The sequence below is a fragment of the Oenanthe melanoleuca genome, chromosome 7 (genome assembly GCF_029582105.1).
Source record: "Oenanthe melanoleuca isolate GR-GAL-2019-014 chromosome 7, OMel1.0, whole genome shotgun sequence".
NCBI classification, from domain to species: Eukaryota; Metazoa; Chordata; class Aves; order Passeriformes; family Muscicapidae; genus Oenanthe; species Oenanthe melanoleuca.
The window spans coordinates 17,844,115-17,864,097 of NC_079341.1; the positions used below are offsets into that span (position 1 = coordinate 17,844,115).

The 19,983-nt window shown below is 36.6% G+C and overlaps 1 protein-coding gene and 1 long non-coding RNA gene across 4 annotated transcripts in view; both read left to right on the forward strand.

Annotated features, from left to right (window-relative positions):
* TLK1 (tousled like kinase 1) overlaps nucleotides 1–15,655 on the forward strand; it is a 66,769-nt gene extending 51,114 nt beyond the window's left edge. For all 3 annotated transcript variants that reach the window (XM_056496432.1, XM_056496431.1, XM_056496430.1), the window contains exons 13-21: nucleotides 3,416–3,513; nucleotides 5,293–5,374; nucleotides 5,633–5,724; nucleotides 5,811–5,900; nucleotides 6,520–6,689; nucleotides 7,954–8,089; nucleotides 10,507–10,618; nucleotides 10,904–11,011; nucleotides 13,905–15,655. In XM_056496432.1, coding sequence (XP_056352407.1) covers nucleotides 3,416–3,513; nucleotides 5,293–5,374; nucleotides 5,633–5,724; nucleotides 5,811–5,900; nucleotides 6,520–6,689; nucleotides 7,954–8,089; nucleotides 10,507–10,618; nucleotides 10,904–11,011; nucleotides 13,905–14,081 — 1,065 coding nt within the window. In that variant the 3' untranslated portion in view covers nucleotides 14,082–15,655. The remainder of the gene's footprint in view (nucleotides 1–3,415; nucleotides 3,514–5,292; nucleotides 5,375–5,632; nucleotides 5,725–5,810; nucleotides 5,901–6,519; nucleotides 6,690–7,953; nucleotides 8,090–10,506; nucleotides 10,619–10,903; nucleotides 11,012–13,904) is intronic.
* A 1,274-nt stretch (nucleotides 15,656–16,929) lies between these two features.
* Nucleotides 16,930–19,523, forward strand: LOC130255572 (uncharacterized). Its single transcript, XR_008840952.1, has 3 exons — nucleotides 16,930–17,089; nucleotides 18,329–18,424; nucleotides 19,038–19,523. It is a non-coding gene; the product is annotated as an uncharacterized LOC130255572 (long non-coding RNA).
* Nucleotides 19,524–19,983: the final 460 nt, after the last annotated feature.

The following is a 19,983-nucleotide window of genomic DNA, read 5'->3' on the forward strand; positions in this document are numbered from 1 at the left end:
ACAGGGGAGCAATAATGAGTCCATGCAGTGTAACACTGTACTGGTTCCTTAAATCCATCTAAGAGTGCTAACAGTGATGATGCCACCAATTCTGCTCTTCCTCTTCCAGTTTGTGAGCTCTTGTTTCAGAACTTAGTGAGCCAAACAAGTTTGATGTGTGGGCGTTTTTTTTTTTGTTTTGTTTTGTTTTTTTTTGTTTTTGGTTTTTTTTTTTTTGCCTTTGAAAAGGTCCAATTCTCAATCATTGTACTTCTGAATTAATACAACATTTTCATTGTTTGCAGTATTTACTTCAGTTGTTATCAGCTAGCATATTATCTATCACAAGAGAATATAATTTTCCTACTTTTATGGAAAATCTGTTCTCTAATGTCTTAAATTATTTTTGCAGTCAGATATTTTACTCTAGTCTTTGACTTCTGAAAAAACCTTTTTCTTGAACCCCATGATTCTAGTAAATCTGTGTAGTGAGATAATTATTACATGAAGAAACTATTGCTCATTCAAGCAAAGATCTTGAAGAATAACCTGTAAAATGGAATGACAGTTGATGCAGACAGAAACACCTGAGCAAGAGTGAAAGAAAAGGACTTATATGTGCTGAGTCAAAACAGGTCATAGTGTTTTCGCCTTGAAATGTTGCAGGAGTCTGTTTCAGGCCTGTTTTCTTCAAATGTACAGGCCACCTGTTAAAAATCCTATTACAATAAACTGAACTGGCCCCTTGAGAAAGCTGCAGCTGTTTCTAAAGAATATGACAGAAAAATATTTGAATCTGTACTAGGAAATCTGCATATAATTTGCTGGCACTAGTGAAGTAAACTGCCTGCATTGTTCTTCATTGTTAATGGTTTAGAAGCTCCAGCTTCACATAAAATTCTGTTAGGAAATTCTGTTGGGTTTTTTTCCATGCTTTAACTTTATGAAAGTCTAATGGTAATTTCAAATGATACACGAAATTAACTGTTACAGAGTTATTTAATACCTGAATTTTAGTTTCACCTTGAGCATCAATGCTGGAGTACTTTGCAGAAGATGGAAATTCCTTGACTAAATAATGGGGGGAAACAAATGTTATTCCTATGAAATCATATTTGAGTATATCTAAAGAAAATAATAAAACTACATTCTTACATTTTAATTCTAATGTGTGATACAGATTTTGTCATTAGCTACGAACACCAGTTTGGTTACCTTCATTTTACATGGCTGTCTTACTCCTCTGTGCTTCTTTGCTATTTGCATTTTTTTTTCTTCATTCCTTTAGCATATGCTGTTTTGCTGACTGCTCCTCTTCCTTTTCACTCTTGAGATTCTTTCCTGGTGCTCTTATTTTTGGTGCCCTGTACATGCTGCCACCACCAGTTTTCTTTTCCTACTGCTACCCAGGAAATTCTTTTCCAGCTAGTTGCTTTGGTCCTGGAGAGAGTCTCTTGTTTTCTCACTTCCTTTTATATAGCAGTGACCTGAGGCAGCTAAGCTGGTTCATTCTTGCTTAAAGGTATTCACAGCCTGAGTGTCCTAAATAACAGCTGGAAACAATGCAACCAGCCAGTTCTCTTTGGACTAGCATTGGCCTATGAACCACATTTTGAGAACCACTGAATTGCATAATATATGAACAAAAAGGTCCAAAACAGGCATAACTGATGGATTTTTTTTTTTTTTGCTAGCCTTTGGGAAGAACATAGACAATTGTGTGTTTGAGTGTGTGGCCTTTTGTGAGGGGAGAAGAACTTATAAAGGACTACTGGGTTATTAGGAACTGCCTATCATTTCAGGATAATTAATAAAGAGCTGCAGGGATGTGTCTAAATATAGAAAAAAATAATTTAACATTATATAAACAGGAAAAAGCCCAACTCTTGACATTGTATCTTAGGAAAAATAAATGGTCCATCCAGATCTGCTGGCTGATTAGTGGTATTTCATCCAGCTTTTAAATTATTAGGAATTTGATTTTTCATTTCTTCCATGGAGGTTCATGTCATGTCTTGTTTTGGGATGAGAAGTTTTTTCCATTGCTTATGGGGATTGTTTCAGGATATTCACTGAAATAATCTAGTCCAGACTCCTCAATTCATTGCATATGTGGTCATTTAATATGTGTTTTAGATCATACAAATACAGTTGTTGCTTCAGAACTATATCATTATGGCATTTTCTCTCTACCTTGCTGACTTGTGCCTCCATCCCCTTGTGCAATGGTCTGTTGCCCTGTTGCTTTTACCAGCACCACTGGGTTGTACAGTCAGAGAATAAATTGGATTGGAGAGCTGATCTAGCTTCTTTCAAAAAACAAATATGTTTGGGCTTTTTGTGATACTAGTTTATTTTTTTCTTTCTTCTGTTTGTTTTTTTTTCTCTTGAAGAAAAGATTAGTATTCCAGTTTGGTATACCATGTGGCTGTACAAAAGGCTCTGCCAAAATAACAAGAGGTGATGACGGGTGCTGCTACTAAAAAAATATGTATCAGATGCCAGGGTTTTTTATTTTTCAGCTAAAATAATTCCATAATTATGTGCTTTCTGATATGGACTAGTTTTGTCTCCCCTTTCTTCAAATTTTCAAGTTCTAGAGGCACTAACTCTGGAATGAATATAACCCTGTCTAAAATATCTTTCAATGAGTGTGTTTCGCAATTTGAGTATAGATACATAGGTTTCCACAAACTAGGCATCATGAAATCTTTATGATTTTAGAGGACCTGAATAAATTATTTATTTCATTGTTTCCTAATGTGTAGAATAAAGATGGGATAAAATTAAGTGCTGGAATTAGTTAAGGAATGTGCTCCTACCTGACATGCTTCTTTTGAAGTTGCACTTAAAATCTTATGCAATACGCATTCTTCATTTGTGGTTTTAATAAGATACAAATGGAAAAATCTTTTCAAATTAGATTGAGTTTGGTGTTTTATATCAGCACCTTAAGAATGTTTCTGCTGTAATGATGTGCTCTTTTATTCTTTTACTTGATTTGCACTTCAGCCTTAAAATATTTTACATGTCTTTTCTTAATCTGTCGGTTTGTACAGAATCTCTAATAGCCCATATCTCAGTTTTTTCTTCCTTTGTACATCAATTTCAGACCGCTTCCCAGATAATTTATCTCCTTGGCTGAGGTACAAAACCCAGCTGCTTCTCATTTCACATAGCATCCCTACAGTGCAGAACAAAATCATGAACATCCCATTACCTGTGGGTTCATGAACAGAAAAATTTCTTGAAACAGGCTTTTGCCTTATCTTTCTGAATTTTCTGGCTTCAAGAGAAAAGCAGTGCTTTCTTCTAGTTCAGCAGGGTTTTGTAATGTAATGTTCCTCCATCACCACTAGTATTGATGCAGGGGTAAAAATACCCTCTTCAAATGGGAAATAAATGAGCTTTTATATTTCCTTCTTTTCATTTGCAGGAGGAAGCTGAAATACAAGCAGAACTTGAACGTTTGGAAAGAGTTAGGAATCTTCACATAAGAGAACTGAAAAGAATAAATAATGAAGATAATTCACAGTAAGAGTCTTTACTGTCTTAATTTTGCATGTCTATTTTTAAAGTCATTCTCTAGTATTTTACCTATAGAAGAGACTGTTCATAATTTCTTTTTGGTTCTCTATGTTTATATATGTATTTTAAACACCAATTTATTTAAACTTAAAATTTCTTTAAACTAAAATTTCTTACAATTTGGTAAATTTAATAATGGTTTTGTTGAGTATGCAAGAAATAACATACCTACACAGCTTATAGTGAAGAGCTGAAACTTGCTAGACTATATTACTAAGTTAAAAAAAACACTTGTGAGATAACTTAACTTAATGCAGTTCACTTATTTGATAATAATGCAAAAAAATGGCAGGAAGATTTGGTGCACCAGCAGCAATTTTGTTCTGCGCTTAGAATTAGTTTTGTGTTTATGGCACTGTGATTTTATTCCCACTAGGTATAGGTACCTAGCAGGAAAAAGCCATATAATGTTGTTACTTTGTATTTCACCTTGAATGGCAGTGTATCACAGTGTTAAATTGCTACATAATATGAACTGTTACTGTATAGTTTTGAAAGTAATAATTGCATAATTTAAAGAATTAAGCCTGTTTTCCATGATGACAAATACACTGCAGTTTCACCAACACTTTCAGCTGGCTCTGTTGCTGGAAAGGAGCAGTGGAAAGGGAAAGTGGTAACATTCACAAGATTGGCCTACTAGAGATACACATGTAATAGAAAGACCATAAAAAAAGAATTGGGCTGCTGGTCACATGACATCAAGTGCCTAATGACGCTGCTTCTAGATTTGTTTTTCTTCTACACTGAATCTATTAATTACTGTTTATGGTTTCTTTAAAAAATATTTAGCATTGAAATATGTATCTTCATAGTGAATGAAAAGGAAAGTTTTATTTCTAAAAGGAGCACAGGAAGCAAGAGTATGCATCTTCTCTCAAATACTTGACTACTTATGACCATACTTCCAAAACTGTAGAGAACGTGGAAGGATGGTGAGCTATTGGCAGACTGGCCCTCTTTAAAGTTTTCTATGGAACATAACTGGCAGCTTGCCTTAGATTCTTGCCTTTCTCATTATTGTGCTAAGAATGTGATGAATATTCAGATCCCTTCCCTCTGATTAGATGGAAGAATGTGTTTTGTCTTCTATATATTTTAGGACAGAAAGTACGGTCCTTTTTCTTAGTCTGGCAGCATCATTCTATATTTGAAAGAAGTGTTTTCATTTTATTTTTGCTTAGAGTGTGAGCTCATAGTTCTTTTGTGTGTTTTCCTCATATTGCTGTTTCTGATTTGTTTTAACTTCTTAGTGTTATATAAAATCTATTTTTTTCAAAAAAGAGGCAGTAACATACAACATATCTGGTTATGTTTTGTGTGAAATTGGAAGAATGTCCTTGTTGTCTGTTCCAGAAAGTTGAAGTGTGAGTCTTCTCTGAAATTTGGCACAACAAAGAGAGACCCATGTCTCTCACATGTTGAAGTTTAAGCACCCTTTTCTTGTCCTCAAAAAAATAGAGCAAAATAACAAAGTGTTTGCCAGGATTGACTGTTTTGATGACAGTGTTATGATAGTATGTGTAAACTAAGTAGTCAAAAGGTACTGAAATTGGTCATGTTGTACAGTTGTGTTGTAAGATTTCTTGTGGTGTAATGTTGCTCGGCATATTATATGTTGTTTCTAAAAAGAAAACTTTATTTGGTGAGTAATACTAAGAAATTTACATTTTAGATGCTACTTGTATACCTTAAACAAAATAAAACAATTTTTTTTCTTTCAAGGTTTAAAGACCACCCCACATTGAATGAACGGTATTTGTTGCTCCATTTACTTGGCCGAGGTGGCTTCAGTGAAGTATACAAGGTAGAGTTTGTTGAATCTGATAAATGTTAATTTTTGAGCCATGTACATTTAACTGGGGGGGACGACGACAAAAGGAGATATAATTAAGTAGGATTGTAATGGGTTGACCAGACTTTGATTAACCCGTGGAAGGTAGCATGACAGTAGCCTTGTCAATAGACTTGTGAATTATATGCCAGCTTTTTTCCTCACTTTATTGGGTGTTATTTTTATCACTTTTGGTTATAACTTTGTCATATTCATGCATTTCTTTTTTAGGCTTTTGATCTTTATGAACAAAGATACGCTGCTGTGAAGATTCACCAGCTTAACAAAAGCTGGAGGGATGAAAAGAAAGAAAACTACCACAAGTAAATATTAATTACTTATGCTTCATATGTTAAGCTTAATAGCATTATGTTGATTGTAGAAGGTTAATATATCCATCTTCTTTTAGACATGCCTGCAGAGAGTATAGAATACACAAAGAACTGGATCACCCCCGAATAGTTAAACTGTATGACTACTTCTCCCTGGATACAGATACGTAAGTAGAACTTGGCAAGGATTTTAGTGCTGTATATTAGAGAAATAGAATTGAAGAGTATTTGAACCAAAATAATGTATGTTCTTGCTTTCAGCCAAAACATGTTAAAAAACCCCACACTAGTTGCAGAATTTTGTCAGCTAAATATTACAGGCCTTCTATAAGGTGATGAAGAGAGTGTTTTGCAGCACCTGACTGGTATCAAAAGGCTGCCATATCTTGGACAATTTTCCAAGACTAAATGACATAAGGAGCATTACTAGCCTAGATGTAGCCCCTGGTGACTGGGCTGCACCTCTTTGCATGAAATCCTCACATCTTAAGGGATAGTTAAGGTATTTTGATTCTGAGAAATGTGTCTACTATAAATAAAGAGGCTTTTCTTAATTTCTCATCCATATGGATGCATTCTTTCTTTTAGTGAGTATGAATGTTCTGTACATCAGTTTTCATAAGCTAATAGTTACATCATGTGTTCTGTGAACAATTTCATTCATATATTTTAATATTCAGGCAGCCATTCTTAAACTTGTCAGAATTAAATTAGGTTGTCATGTCTGTTCCTGATTGTGCAGTATGATACATTCTTTTCATTTTGTCTCTCTAAATTCTACCTTAGGTTTTGCACGGTTTTAGAATACTGTGAAGGCAATGACTTGGATTTCTATCTCAAGCAACATAAATTGATGTCAGAGAAAGAAGCTAGGTCCATTGTAATGCAAATAGTAAATGCACTACGGTATCTCAATGAGATCAAGCCCCCTATTATACACTATGATCTTAAACCAGGTAAGTGAGAAATGTTATGATTGAAAATGTAATTTATGTTTTATCCCTTATTTTGTTTGTAATTCATGCCTGAAAATGCCAGAGTTACCTTCTGTGTGTCAGGGTTATTGTAAACAACTGGAAAAAGTACATACTTTTCTTCAGAATTTCATTGCCAGAATCACCTGCCTTTTCTGTGGAAAACATTTGTTACAACTTTTCTACTTTGCATTATTCTGACTTAAATTTGTAGGAAGAAAATTGTATAGCTAATAGATACATGCATTGGTAATTAGCAGTATAAATAGATAAGATCATTAGTAGGCTTAATCCTGTCTGTTAATTGTGGAATGCTGATGTGTAATTAATTTTTCCCATATGTGTTTTTAAACCTGTAAATACATAATCACTTTCAGCATCCCAGCATAAACACTCTAAAACAGGACTTTACAGAGAGTTTTCTTTACAATTATATACAAATATAAAATTTGTCTTGATTCCATGGCCTTTGTTTTACCATCTTGCATGAATGATGCTTATATTCTTCATGTACTTTAATCTGCTACACTTCCAAGTGTGGGGTTTCTAAAGTAATTCTAAGTGTCAGGCTGTTTGCTTTCTGTTCTGTAGTAAAGTGTTCACACAGGTTTCTCTTGTCTTATGAAATTGTACAGAATGTGTTCTTAGTCCTGTTAGTTTTTGTTCCCAGAGGAACTTCATCAAATAATTTTTATATCAAGAAATTATTGTACAACTTTGACACATAGACTAAGATTTATAGGATTGCAGCAATTTCGTGGCACAATTTTGTGGCATATGCAAACCCTGAAAACTGTAGTGGAGGGTTCATTCTGGCAGAAAAAGAATTAAACTTATTTGTAACTAGCATACTGCTGCATTCTGATGTTTCCTCACTCCATTTTGGTGTTTCTTTGCTGACCAGCCATCTCCCAGCTCCCAGATCATGATGGTAACCTAGAGAGTTGCTGAAACTTGAGACTTGCACAGAAACTTGTCATAGTCAAATTACACTAGATTTGAGGATGTAAAGATTATGTAAATGTATCTCAACTGGTTCAAGCACAGTGCAAATAACACCAAGGCTGTGAGTTTGGTCATGGGTCCCTTTTAACCCAGACTGTTTCATGGTATTGAATCTTTGATTCTGTAAAATTGTCACTTACCCTCATGAAGTTAGATATGCTTGAAAATTGAACTTGGTTTTGAAAATAAAGCATTCTGTTAGCTTTTTTGAAGTAATTTTTCCTTTCTTTACCCTGAATAGGTAATATCCTTCTTGTAGATGGAACAGCATGTGGAGAAATAAAAATCACTGATTTTGGTCTGTCCAAAATAATGGATGATGATAGCTATGGGGTGGATGGAATGGATTTAACTTCACAGGGAGCAGGGACTTACTGGTAAGGCCTGGTTTGAATTTGTTTTGACTTTGGATCATTGTTCAGATTTTATAAATGCCTGTAAATGTCTTATAAAGCCGATTTGAAGAGACAGCTAGGACTAAAAATATTATCATGGATGACAAAAAATGGTTTTTGTGCAGTACTGTGATGTTGATATTCCCAAGTGTTAGAAGAATAACATAACAAGTAAATTAAGAGAGTGTGGGAGATATTTACTTACTTATTTATAAATACGTGTATATAGATAAGTGTGGAGATGATCATTGTGATTTAGAAACACGGTTTCCTCTGAAGAAGCAGGTATTTCATCTTTGCCTGCTAATGGTTGAAGACATTTGACAGAGCAATGATGATTAAGCATGGGTGCTTAGTACTTGGAAATTGTGGAATAGGGATTACCAACAGGTAATGTCCTTAGGACAAAAGAGTACTTACTCTTTCTTTGTAAAGGTTAATGACAGATCAGAAGCAGTGATTTATTTTTTGTGTACTTGAATGCTCTTCCAAAACACTGGAATTTTAGAGCTGCCAAAGGATAGGAATTACAATAAGCATTTTGTTGCTTACAGAAAATCTGGTTTTAAAATTTTTTCTCTAAAGATGCAGATTCTTCATGGCACAGTAGCTCTTTGAGCCTGGGTTTGTGCTGGCTGTGTCAGGGTGGGTGGATTAGAAATCCTGTATTGGCCAGGTTGTTTGAAGTCATTTCCTACAGAGAAGCCAGTGTCATTCCCATTTGCTTTGCACCTCTTCCCATATTGAGGAGTTGTATGTAATAAATTTTTTGCCTTCTCCATCAGAGTTTTTAGAAAAGGAAACACACAGTCTTCCACAAATGCCACTGTGCGCTTGCTGTGGAAAAATGATTATTCAAATTGAAGCATTTTAGAAGTGTTAGGCTTTTGTGGCTCTTTTGAATGCTTTACGTATTTAAAAAACAGTTTAAATGTTTTATTTTAGGAATATAGATCAGAAAAATTTGGGCTTTTGGATTTCATCTAGAATGCCTCAGACACTAGTGGTGCTGCAAACTTAAATGTAAAAAAATATTAAAATCATTATAGATTCATGGTGAATCTTTGCGTTTTTTATTCATGCTTTCTCTGAGCCCAGAATCTTCATTAGGGAGGGAAACACTTAGAGTGAGTTTGAGGTTGGGAATGAGTCTGTTCAGAGTACATTGCACAAACTGTCAGCAGCATAGCCCTGGAAGGGATTTCTTGAGTCGCTAGGTTCAGTTGCCTGCCTTGCCTGGCAGTTAGGTTATATAATCTCTTTGGTAAACTTCTGGATGTTTATATTAAATTCAGTTAGTGTTTTGGCCCCAGTAATTTGATTTGGAGTGTCTTCTGTAACCTCAGTTCTCTGATCATTAGAAACCTAATCCTCTAATTTAGAGACTGTGTATATTTGTGGCCAGTATGTACTGGTTTGTTCCTGTGCTAACATTGTCCTCCCTCAAAGTAAGTTGTGACCCTTTTCTAGTACTTGCTCCTTGGTGTTTTTGTAGCCTTCACTTTTTTTTCCCCTCTGAGCTGTAGGCTATCCATTCTTCAGATCATTTTAGTAACCTTCTTTGCATTTGTATTACTTTAAGATCACTTGTCTTGATTGTTGTAATCAGAATTGAAGACAAGTATTCTAGAAGACTTTGTGATACTGTTTTAAATTGTTGCATTTTCATCTCATTTTTCTGCCTATTTCCATTCCTATTTCTACAAATATTTCTTCAAAGTTTCTATTTAAGTATTATATGTTTTTAACAAAAGAGTGCCTGTTTTGTAGTTGCACTAATAGTTTTTTGCTTTTTTTAATTTTAAATATAACACTCAATAATACTTGACTGCACTTAAATTAATACATTTGGAAGGTTTTGTTGGCTTTGTAAAGGAAGTTCCATTTAATCAGTTATTCTGTAATTCGGGAATGGCTTGGGAACTTCCTCACCTTTCATTAAGCTCTCTTTCTGCAGATTATACGGACAGAAATCACAATCACCTTTGTCTATCATATATGCCTCTGGGTAATGTTACAATTTTTACTAAAAACTTGGTTAAAGGGTCTTTCTTTGATTCCTAACCAGGTGTTCCTGTAAAATGCCCTATTTGGCTTTCATCTTTTCTTGCTTTGATAGATGGCTTCACATTTAACCTGGAGTCCCAATTTTAAAAAGTGATAATTTTAGGTAAAAAATATTTATATTAGTCCTTGTGACCCCTCTATTTGACTAACTGTACAAAAACTGTAATATCAGTTTTGGTGGGTTGCAAGGTGCTGGAGTGCAGATTGTAGGGCAACTGTTTTTTGTCAAAAGCTGAGAGATGTGTAGGTGTGAGGTGTTTGTACAGTTTGATAATTGAGCACATTCTAGTGATGCTATACTTAAAGACTGAAATGCCTGTTTTGTTTTCCAGGTACTTGCCTCCAGAGTGTTTTGTAGTTGGCAAAGAGCCACCAAAGATTTCTAATAAGGTTGATGTGTGGTCAGTTGGAGTAATCTTTTTCCAATGCCTTTATGGTAGAAAGGTAAGAAAAACTTGAGAATATCTAAAGAGTTTTAGTGTAGGTGCCTGTTCTCAGTGGACTCCGAATTACATTTGTAAAGACATGAATCTACATGGAAAGTTACTTGTGTTACTTTTTTTACATTGATTTTGCAAAAAAATTAGAAAATCTTGCCTGTAACTTTTTTATTTGCAGAATAGTTGGCAGTTTGTATTAACACTGCAACAACTTACTGTAGCATAAATATTTATGAAATCAAAGTAGTTGGATAAATCTCCTGAAGAAAATCATGTGCTTGTTTTGCAGCCATTTGGCCACAATCAATCACAGCAAGATATCTTACAAGAAAATACAATATTAAAAGCCACAGAAGTTCAATTCCCTGTCAAACCTGTTGTAAGCAATGAAGCCAAGGTAACTTTTACTATAATCTCCAAGTAAAACCTTCATCTTAGAGGATTGAGCTGTAAAATTGTTGTTAACCCAAGAATGCTGTGGGACATAGTAACTAAGTATGTACAAAAACATAATTAAGAATTAGTATTTTGATGTTTTCATTTAAGCAACCTTATTCTGGGACTTCTCAAAATCATGTACTTCAAAGCAAAACTATATATATGTTTTCCAGAAATTTGCAAGTGGTTTTTAAGTAGGCCACCTCAAAAATTGTCTGCTTTACTTTTTCCCAGAGGATCTTATGTGTCTCATTCAGGCTGTCTCACTAGAAGTTTTTGTGAAATGCTGCTGCTAACAGTAGCAAGCTCTTTCTGAAAATAGTGGATGTTATTCTCTGCAGCCATATTGCCTAGAACTGCTTGACTACTAGGTATCTGAAGCATATGACCTCTAATACTCTTCCCCTTGAAAGGTCATAGTATGTGTGTATTAACTTAAATCTGGGTTTAGAAACATGAAGGAATCTAGAAGATACTTTGATACTCATTCGGAAAATAAAACTGCCAAAATAGTTGATCTGCTAGAAAGGTGTCAATTCCTCTACATAGCCTGGCTATGCAGAAAAAGATTAAGGTGGTTTCCAAAATGATTGCTACTGTGAGCATCTGTAACACAAGTCCAATTCTCTGAAAGTGGAAGAAAATATTATATGTTACTTGCTTGTAAAAACTCTCCCAATTTTTGAAAGATATATTAATGACCAGATGCAATAGATGTTCTCTTTAAAGAAAATGCCAAGATAGTAGAATGCTTATTCAAGTTTCAGCAGCTAATTAAACAAACTTAGATTTGGGACACAAGATGCCAAAAAGTTAGGAATGTTAAGATTCAGCTTCTAGAGATTAAAAGGGAATTTCTAGAGGCAGTAACTTCCCAAGAAAATAAGTCTTCTGGGTACATAAACTTGCATAAACAAGTGGTGGTGTATTTTTGTTCATTATATTTTCTAAAAGTAATGTTAGTGAGAGAGTTGCAGTTAAGATTATGAAAAACTGGTTGAAGAATTGTAGTTAGAATTGGTGGGGGGGTTGATTGAGGTTTTTGTTTGCTGTTGGTATTTCACTGGCATTTTCAAAAGTTATCCCTTGAATGCAGTTGACAAATACACATCATGTTACTGATAGCTTTACATAGTAAGAGTTTATATCTGTGTCTTTTAACTTTGCATTTCTTTGTCAGTAGTTTTTTATGTAGAGGATATTAGGAAAGAGTAGACAGTTCAGCACAGAGAATTGGTAACTTTTTGCATTCTGTATGTATTTACATGCTCTGTTTATTTGAAAGACTAAAATAAACTTCCAGTATTCTCCACTCATATTAACCATTGTCATGATAGCTGTGAGAGAGAGGGAGAAATTATTCTTTGGTGGAAATGCTATAAAACAATTTCGGACTAACTTCTTAATGCAGAACCATTTACAATGACTATGTAGAATCCAAATTGTTTTTCAGATTTATAGACCTGGCAGTTGCAAAAGAACAGCTTGTAAACTGAAATTCTGATTTGGAAAACATGGAGACTAAATAAATATGGAACCTCAAATGACATTGTTAGTTAGTTTTCAGACTGTAACTGTCCTTTGATCCTCCTCACTGTTTCCTATTTTGTGCAATGGTCTCCTTTGCTTCACACTAGTGTGGCTACAGTGCCACAAAACTGTGGAGTATTTTAAAAACATTTTAGGCACAAACTGTTACTCTGAGGATCTTGTGAATAAATGTTTACAGTTCATTTGTTTTGAAGGATTTACTGTGAAGAATTTGATTAAAATCTGTAATATCCAAGAACATGCGAATATCTACTAACAGATGTGCATGATTTTTATATTGTACCTTGTTCATGCTGGATATGCAAATGATAGAAGTAAATTCTAGGATGATTCTTTGAAACATATCACAGATTTTCTCCTTTAATCTCCAGTTTTTAATTGGAGCAAAGAACAAACAGCTGAACAGATTTATCCAAGAAGATATATGTAATTCTTTTAAATTAAGTTCTAAATTAAGTAATGATGTGCTAATCAGTTCTGTAGCAATAATAAGGATTTTCTGTCATTAAATGTTGAAGCCCAGGCTCTCAGGAGACCAGATGTTCTGTGTGTGCTAGACATAAGACTTGTCAGAAACTTTTAGCACAAAATGATTGGCATACACCTTATGGACTAAATGTAGGGATTACGTAGTTAATGTAACTACAGAGTTTTTCAATTGATTGGGTAATTTTTAGCAGGTATGATTGAGTTGATTTCATGGGAAGGGAGTTTCAGCAAGGTGGTGGTTTCCCAAATATTCTTTATATAATGCCTCTTCAGCATGGCAACCATCAGTGTCAATTTCATGTTTTGCTATACCCTGTCATGGTACATGTCTATGTTCAAAAGTCAACTAAAAGCATTGAAATTCTGTCTCTGCATCATCCACCTATTCCTCCTTGCTCAATGGTTTTAGAAGCTCATTGGAGAAAGTAGAAGGGTCTGCTTTTTCAACCCTCTGACCCTTGGTCCTGGTTTTTATTAGTCTATTCAGACACCAAACATGCAAAAATCTAATTGGGTGCAGTGCTTACGTTCTACTTGTAAATATAGTCCCTAAACATGGAAATACATATTTGAAGTGTGATTATTTGAAGCAAATTAATTTGCTGATTTTTTTCTGTCTACCATGATGTTACGTTTCTTCAGTGAGCTCAGCAGTAAAATATTACTGTCATTTGAATTGAATTGTCATTTGAATGGAATTATTTAGGAACAATAATTTGTTTAGAAGCTAGTTTATCTAGAAGGACTTGCCTATTTGTCTGAAAGCAAATGTATTTGGAATGTTACTGTAACTTTGTACATTTCTTTTCTAGGCCTTTATCAGACGCTGTTTAGCATACCGAAAAGAGGATAGATTTGATGTCCACCAGCTGGCTAATGATCCTTATCTTCTCCCTCATATGAGGAGATCAAACTCTTCAGGAAACTTGCATATGACTGGCCTAGCAGCATCCCCTACACCACCTACTTCAAGCATTATTTCGTATTGAAATTTCTCCAGCTGAGGAATGGGATGATACCTTTGTTTAGTTTTCAGATGCAGACATGAGCTTGAAAGCATTTGTGTGTTTTTACACAGGACAAGTTTGATAACTGTGTTTTCAGACTGAAGTCCTCCTACATAGTGTCATTTGTATGATTGGAATGGATCATGGACTGTGTGAGTAAATGTACCCTTCTGAGAAACAGCGTTAAACATTGAAGGATGAAGGATGACACTTTCTGTTACAAACTAGCAGGTATACTGTGTTTAAGACTGAAGAAAAGGTTTTTAGTTTTTTCTGGGGAACATTGTAAATAATCTTTTTAATACTTTAAAGTACATTTGGTGGATACTGGAAAGTTCTAACATGAAGGGTAGTTTTTCATTATTTAAATAAAAAAGGGTAGTGAGCACATTTGAAAACACAGGAAAAATTGTGCCTGGTTACAAACTAAATGAACTGCCATCTTTCCAAGACATTGATCTTTCGAAACCAAAGTAAGGAGTGTGAGACGGTGAAAGATAATGTTCAGCATCAGATTTCTCAAATAAAATGGGAGTATTTTATTTGGCTACTCAGGCTTGTACCTCCAAAAATGTGGTGGTGTTTCACTGAATTTAGATTGGAAGGGTTATATGGAATTCCTGGTACTTATTTCTCAAATAGATTGCTAATTTTGAAATCCATTCAGTTTTTTAAAAATACTATACTTGCTGTGGTATTGAAACTTGTGAAACCTTCCAGGCTTCTAATAAAAGCAAGCGACAGTATGAAACCAAATGCAAACAGGTCATGTATAATGTTCTATGCAGGAATAATGATAAATTCCCTTCTAGCTCTATTGTAAATTGTTGTACAGATGTCACATTTTCAGTTAAATTTCAGCAACTTATTCCTGTACAAATGTTTAAAGTATGGCTTTTTCTAATTGGATATTGTATTTTTTTTAAGTCTCCCTCAAGGCGCTTTTAATTGCTGCTAAATGATGTTGCTTTTACTTTTACAAGAGTCAAATGACCTCCTTAAGGTGCAAGTCAGCTGTACGAGAGATTGAGAATAGGCAATCCTAACAATCAAGGCATGTAAAGCAGATCTGTGTTGGCAATATACAGTTCTTTAAGTCAGTTTATTGCGTTCTCGTCCTGCAGAGCGCATTGATAATAGATGTAGAAGTTGCTCATGGTTATTCTCTATTTCTGGAAGTTCCTATCAGCAAGGAAATGTTTCTTGTGGCTTGTACAGATATTTTAAAATGTGAAACATTTTCTAACTGCCTTGTATGGTAGAAACTTATTTTTCAAAACAGTGTATCTCTCTCTTGTTCACTATTCTTTTTACTATCTCATTCTTGATGCTGAATACCTATATGTAATTTTGTCCATGTTGCAGAAAGAGGAGGCTGTATTACCACAGGTTTTCATTTAGTATTGTACAGTTAAACTGTTGCTCTCGTTTCTGATGTTGCAAGCCATTTTGTTTTCATTGTATATAAAGAAATGTTAACTGTCTCTTTAAGATGCTGCTGAAATTGTAGAGAATGTAGCCAAAACAGTAATAAACAACGGCAGTTGAAATTTCAAGGTTTTCATTGTGTGTTTTTACATTTCAGCACAGGGCAAATCACATAACCATATCAGTGAGAAACAGGAAAATATTTAAAGCAAGCTCTCCTTAATTACGAACAAAAGACCAATAATACAATAATTAATTAAGTAACAGTGGAGATGAAAAGGGAAGATTCCATGAAACTTAAAGCATCTCTCATGATAAGGTAACCAAAATTTTATTTGATTGAATAGACCACACAGAAACAACTTGGAAGTATTTCAGTGGTCCTTTTTTAAAATATTGAGCTGTGGGATAAGATTAGCTCATAGAATTATTAGAAAATTAGACTCAAACAGAACACTGGGACTCCATCCTTTCCCTTCTCTACAGCATAAGACTCAGTGCAGAGTTCAAGGAGAATGTGCTACAGCTGTAAGTTGACATTAGACTTCATTCTTTCTTATTCTGTATGTTGATAACCGAAATTGAAGTCTTGGTTTTACCACCCGAAAATACGTTGGATAGTGTGAACCGTGTTTTTATTTCGTGGAGGACGGTCAATATTTTGACTTTCTGAGAAGTCTTTTTGACGCTGGCGGGAAATGGGGAAATGCATCGCGGCAGTGCAGGCACCAGAACAGCACGGCCCGGCGAGCAGGTGACTGCGTGTTTTAAAATCAGCAACCCCGAAAAGGAAGGCATGTTTGGAATTTAAAGCATCCTGCGTGCTCCTGCTCCAGCTTTGATGTCTTCCCGAAGGTGCGAAAACCGCAGGTCTGAGGTGGGGCCAGCAGCCCGGCCGGGCCTCTCTCCCCGTCCCTCAGGTCCCGCACAGGCCCGGGCGGGCGCGGCTCCTCCAGCCTGGGGAGGGAGGCAGGGAGGGGCTGAGAGTGCCCGGCGGCGCTGCCGCTCCTGCCGTGCCCGGGGCTGGGCCCTGCTGGGCCGGAGCCGCTGCTGTCGGGCAGGGGAGCTGCGGGCCCCGGGGCGTTCGGCGAGGGAGGGGAGTCCAGCGAGGTGAGAAGTGTCTTTTGGTCTTTTATTACTCTTCAAACAGCCATCAGGCCTTGGTGCTCTTCTCCAGAAGTGGGATAAGGGAGACCGGAGAGCCTGGCCTGGTGGGGTGGGACCCTGGCCTGGTGGGGTGGGGCCCTGGGCAGCGTGTCAGGGCAGGGGATTTTCAAATTTGGAGCCACTGTGGTTAGAGAGTGTCCTGATACCAATGGCTAAAATACTTGAGTCTCACAATTGCTACTGCATTTTTAAGAATAGTTTTTTCTCCATATCAGCTGCAGCCAGGGTGGGGACTGTGGTTTCAGAGCTGAGGGGTGTGGGGCAGCACCGCCAGCCCAGTGTTTCCCTCTGCACCACAGGGACCAGAGCCCTGCCGGCCCCTGAGGCTGGACCCCACCTGGCTCCAGGCAGCCGGGCACTGGAGAGATGAGGACTGTGTTGCCTTTGTAGGAAAGGTAAGACATTTTTCACCCATTTTTCAGAGAAATAATGAATGATCCAGAAATCTCGTATCTTTGTGATCCCAGATTGGTGAAAGGAGTCTAATGAGATAGGTAGAGCTCCTCAAGTCACCATCCTGGGAGTCTGGCATTACATACCTGTCACCTGAGGCCAGTGTGTTTCCAAGCACCCCTTCCACAAATAAAGCAGGTTTTAGTCCTTAATGCTTCCTAGGCAAGGATCACTGAAAAACTCTCTAACCTCTTTCAGTACCTAAGTTTGGCTCAAGTTTACTTATATTCTGAAGAAATTTGTCCACTTGATTCTTAAAGATGTCTGTCAGTGATGGCTGCATTACTTATCCCAGAGATGTATTATAGTTTTTCCTAACATCCTGTCTTTCTTACTGCTCTTTAAGCCTTTTATTTCCAGTCCTTGGCACTGTGGCACAAAAAACCGTTTCCTGCCATGTAGAGTACATGAGCTTTGCTTTCTATACAGTTACCACATATTTAATTTTGAACCTTCATGTGTATCTTTTGAAACTGAGATTGTTATCCTCTGAATAAGTGAGGTTCTTGCCGTAATAATTTCAGCTGTTCAACTCCTAACAGAATGTTTGAGAAACTCTTGCTGTTGGATAAATTGCACTTTTATTTTTCCTGGAAGTAATCAAGTCACCTTGCAATCTTTTCATTGTGCTGTTTCCCAAGCCAGTAAAATTATGTGTATAAATCAAAGAAAAAGACAAGGATAGGAGAGATGATTACTTGTGTTTTCTGTCTAAACTTGTTGGGATACTCATGGGTTTAGCAGGCCTGGAATGAAAGGTGGAAAAGGGAACTGATTATTAGCATTGTCAAATCTTTGCAGAAAAGAGCACTAGGAACTGCTTTCCTCTGTGCATTTGTGAGCAGATCCAGTAGATCTTCATTTGTCTTCATTGGTAGAACAGCAGTTTCCACTAAAACTGATAGAACTAGCAAAGATTTAAAGGACTCAGAGAAGTAGAACATGCCCCATGCGCCCAGAATTCTGCCATCTACCTCCTGTGCCTTTGGGCTGAGTATGGCAGAGGAACATACATGGGGCTGACCTAGGGAGGTGGTGCAAGCTTCCTTCATTCCCCTGGATTGGTCCCTATAAAATGCCACATGAAGGGTTGTGGCACAGCTTTGTATATTTGCATAATGTACAGCTTCATTCATGACAGACGTAATCACCCTAACTGCGGCACAAATTGTTTGTTTCAGGCTTGCAGCTGTGGTTCATTGGCTGCTGGCAGAGCTCTCTTCACTGATTTGAGCACAACAATACCTTCCCTGCATGCCTTTCCATTGCAAAGACAGGTAAGTAACCTATGAGCTGGCAAACTGCACTTGCCATAGTGGGTTTGGAGCATTTTGTTCTGTTGGTTAAATGTCAATTCAAAAACATTTATATGATACCATGAAATCCTCATGCTGCTTGTAGGTTTATGTAAGAATGTATCAGGTGCTGAGCTGATCTAATAAATTGTCTTCTTAGAGCTGTCAGGATAGTTTTATTACTGAGCCAAAACACATACCAATCTAGCAAATTACTATATCCTAAAGGTTATTGTCCTATTGGCCAATTAATAAAACCTTTACACATAAAATAGAAGAATTACTCCTCTGTCATCCTTTATCATCTGTCAGGATTCTTGTGTTTTTAATGACCCTCATCCTTTTCCACTTATATTATTACTTTCATATATTGCTAAAATGAAAATCTTAATATGTAGATAGTACATTCAACAAAACATGGTCCTAATGGTGAAAACTGTTAAGATTGGTATTTTTTCTTTTTATCTCAGAGACCACTGAGAGGAGTTCAGCTGAATTACATTGCAATAGCTCCTTGTATTTGGGGGCATGCTTTAATGGGCTCTGTTAACATGAGGCAGCAATGTGAAGGTCTCTTTTTTTTTCCCCCTTCCAGGTTTTGCAGAAGATTACTTAGGTTGCAAGGAATTTTTCTAGTTTTGTGCTGAAGAGCAGCACAGATGAGCACAGAGATTATGGGGGAAAAGCCAGTATGAGCCATTCCTATTTGAAACTGGGGAAAAGCAGCCAGGAGTCAGATGGACAAGGCTCCAGATGGATGGTGTGACTGAAATAACACTTCAGCTGTACTCATTTAGATAACTAGATGCGTGTCCAGAACACTTCCAGACTCAGCCACTATGCACTGGAGGATAGAAGGTAAATTGCTATAATGGCTAGTGGCAAAGTTTTATGTTGTGTTTCATATTTAGATAATGCAGAAAGCAAATCCAGCACACGAGGGCAAAAGCAGTGCTGCCTGAACTATCTATAGCTTTACTAGCAGCACTTTGGTGCTTATAAACCAGCCTCTGTCTTAAATCAGGGAGATACATCAAAGCTCAGCTTTCCATGGGAGATGTGCATCAGACATAGTGTCAGCAGCCCAGGAAAGGAGGCACCCGGGTTCTCAGGTCCCACTGGCAAAGCAAGGTGCTCTATTCCAACTGCTGAACATCTGCTTTACTTGTCTGCACCCCACACTGGCATGACACAGAGCATGGGCGTGGCAGTGTCAGAGCAGCCGATGCCTGTGACTGAACAGTCAAGACTGCTTATCCCTCTGGGATATTGGACCAAGGCTTCTCTGTCTTCAGCTTGCTGGGGATTTAAATACTAATGACACTAATTTTCTTAGAGACTGGCATGGGATATTGGAATTCAGTAGCATTTGGCTGTATTTGGTTAGCAATTGACTCAACAAATACTAAGAGGAAACATGTTTCTCTTATAGGTTATGTAAAACAGGAAGGAATAGCTTGTAACAAACAGTGAAGGAAAACTTACTGCTTTATAGAATCGATCTGACTTGATGCAAGAGTCTTAAAACAATAATCAAAGCT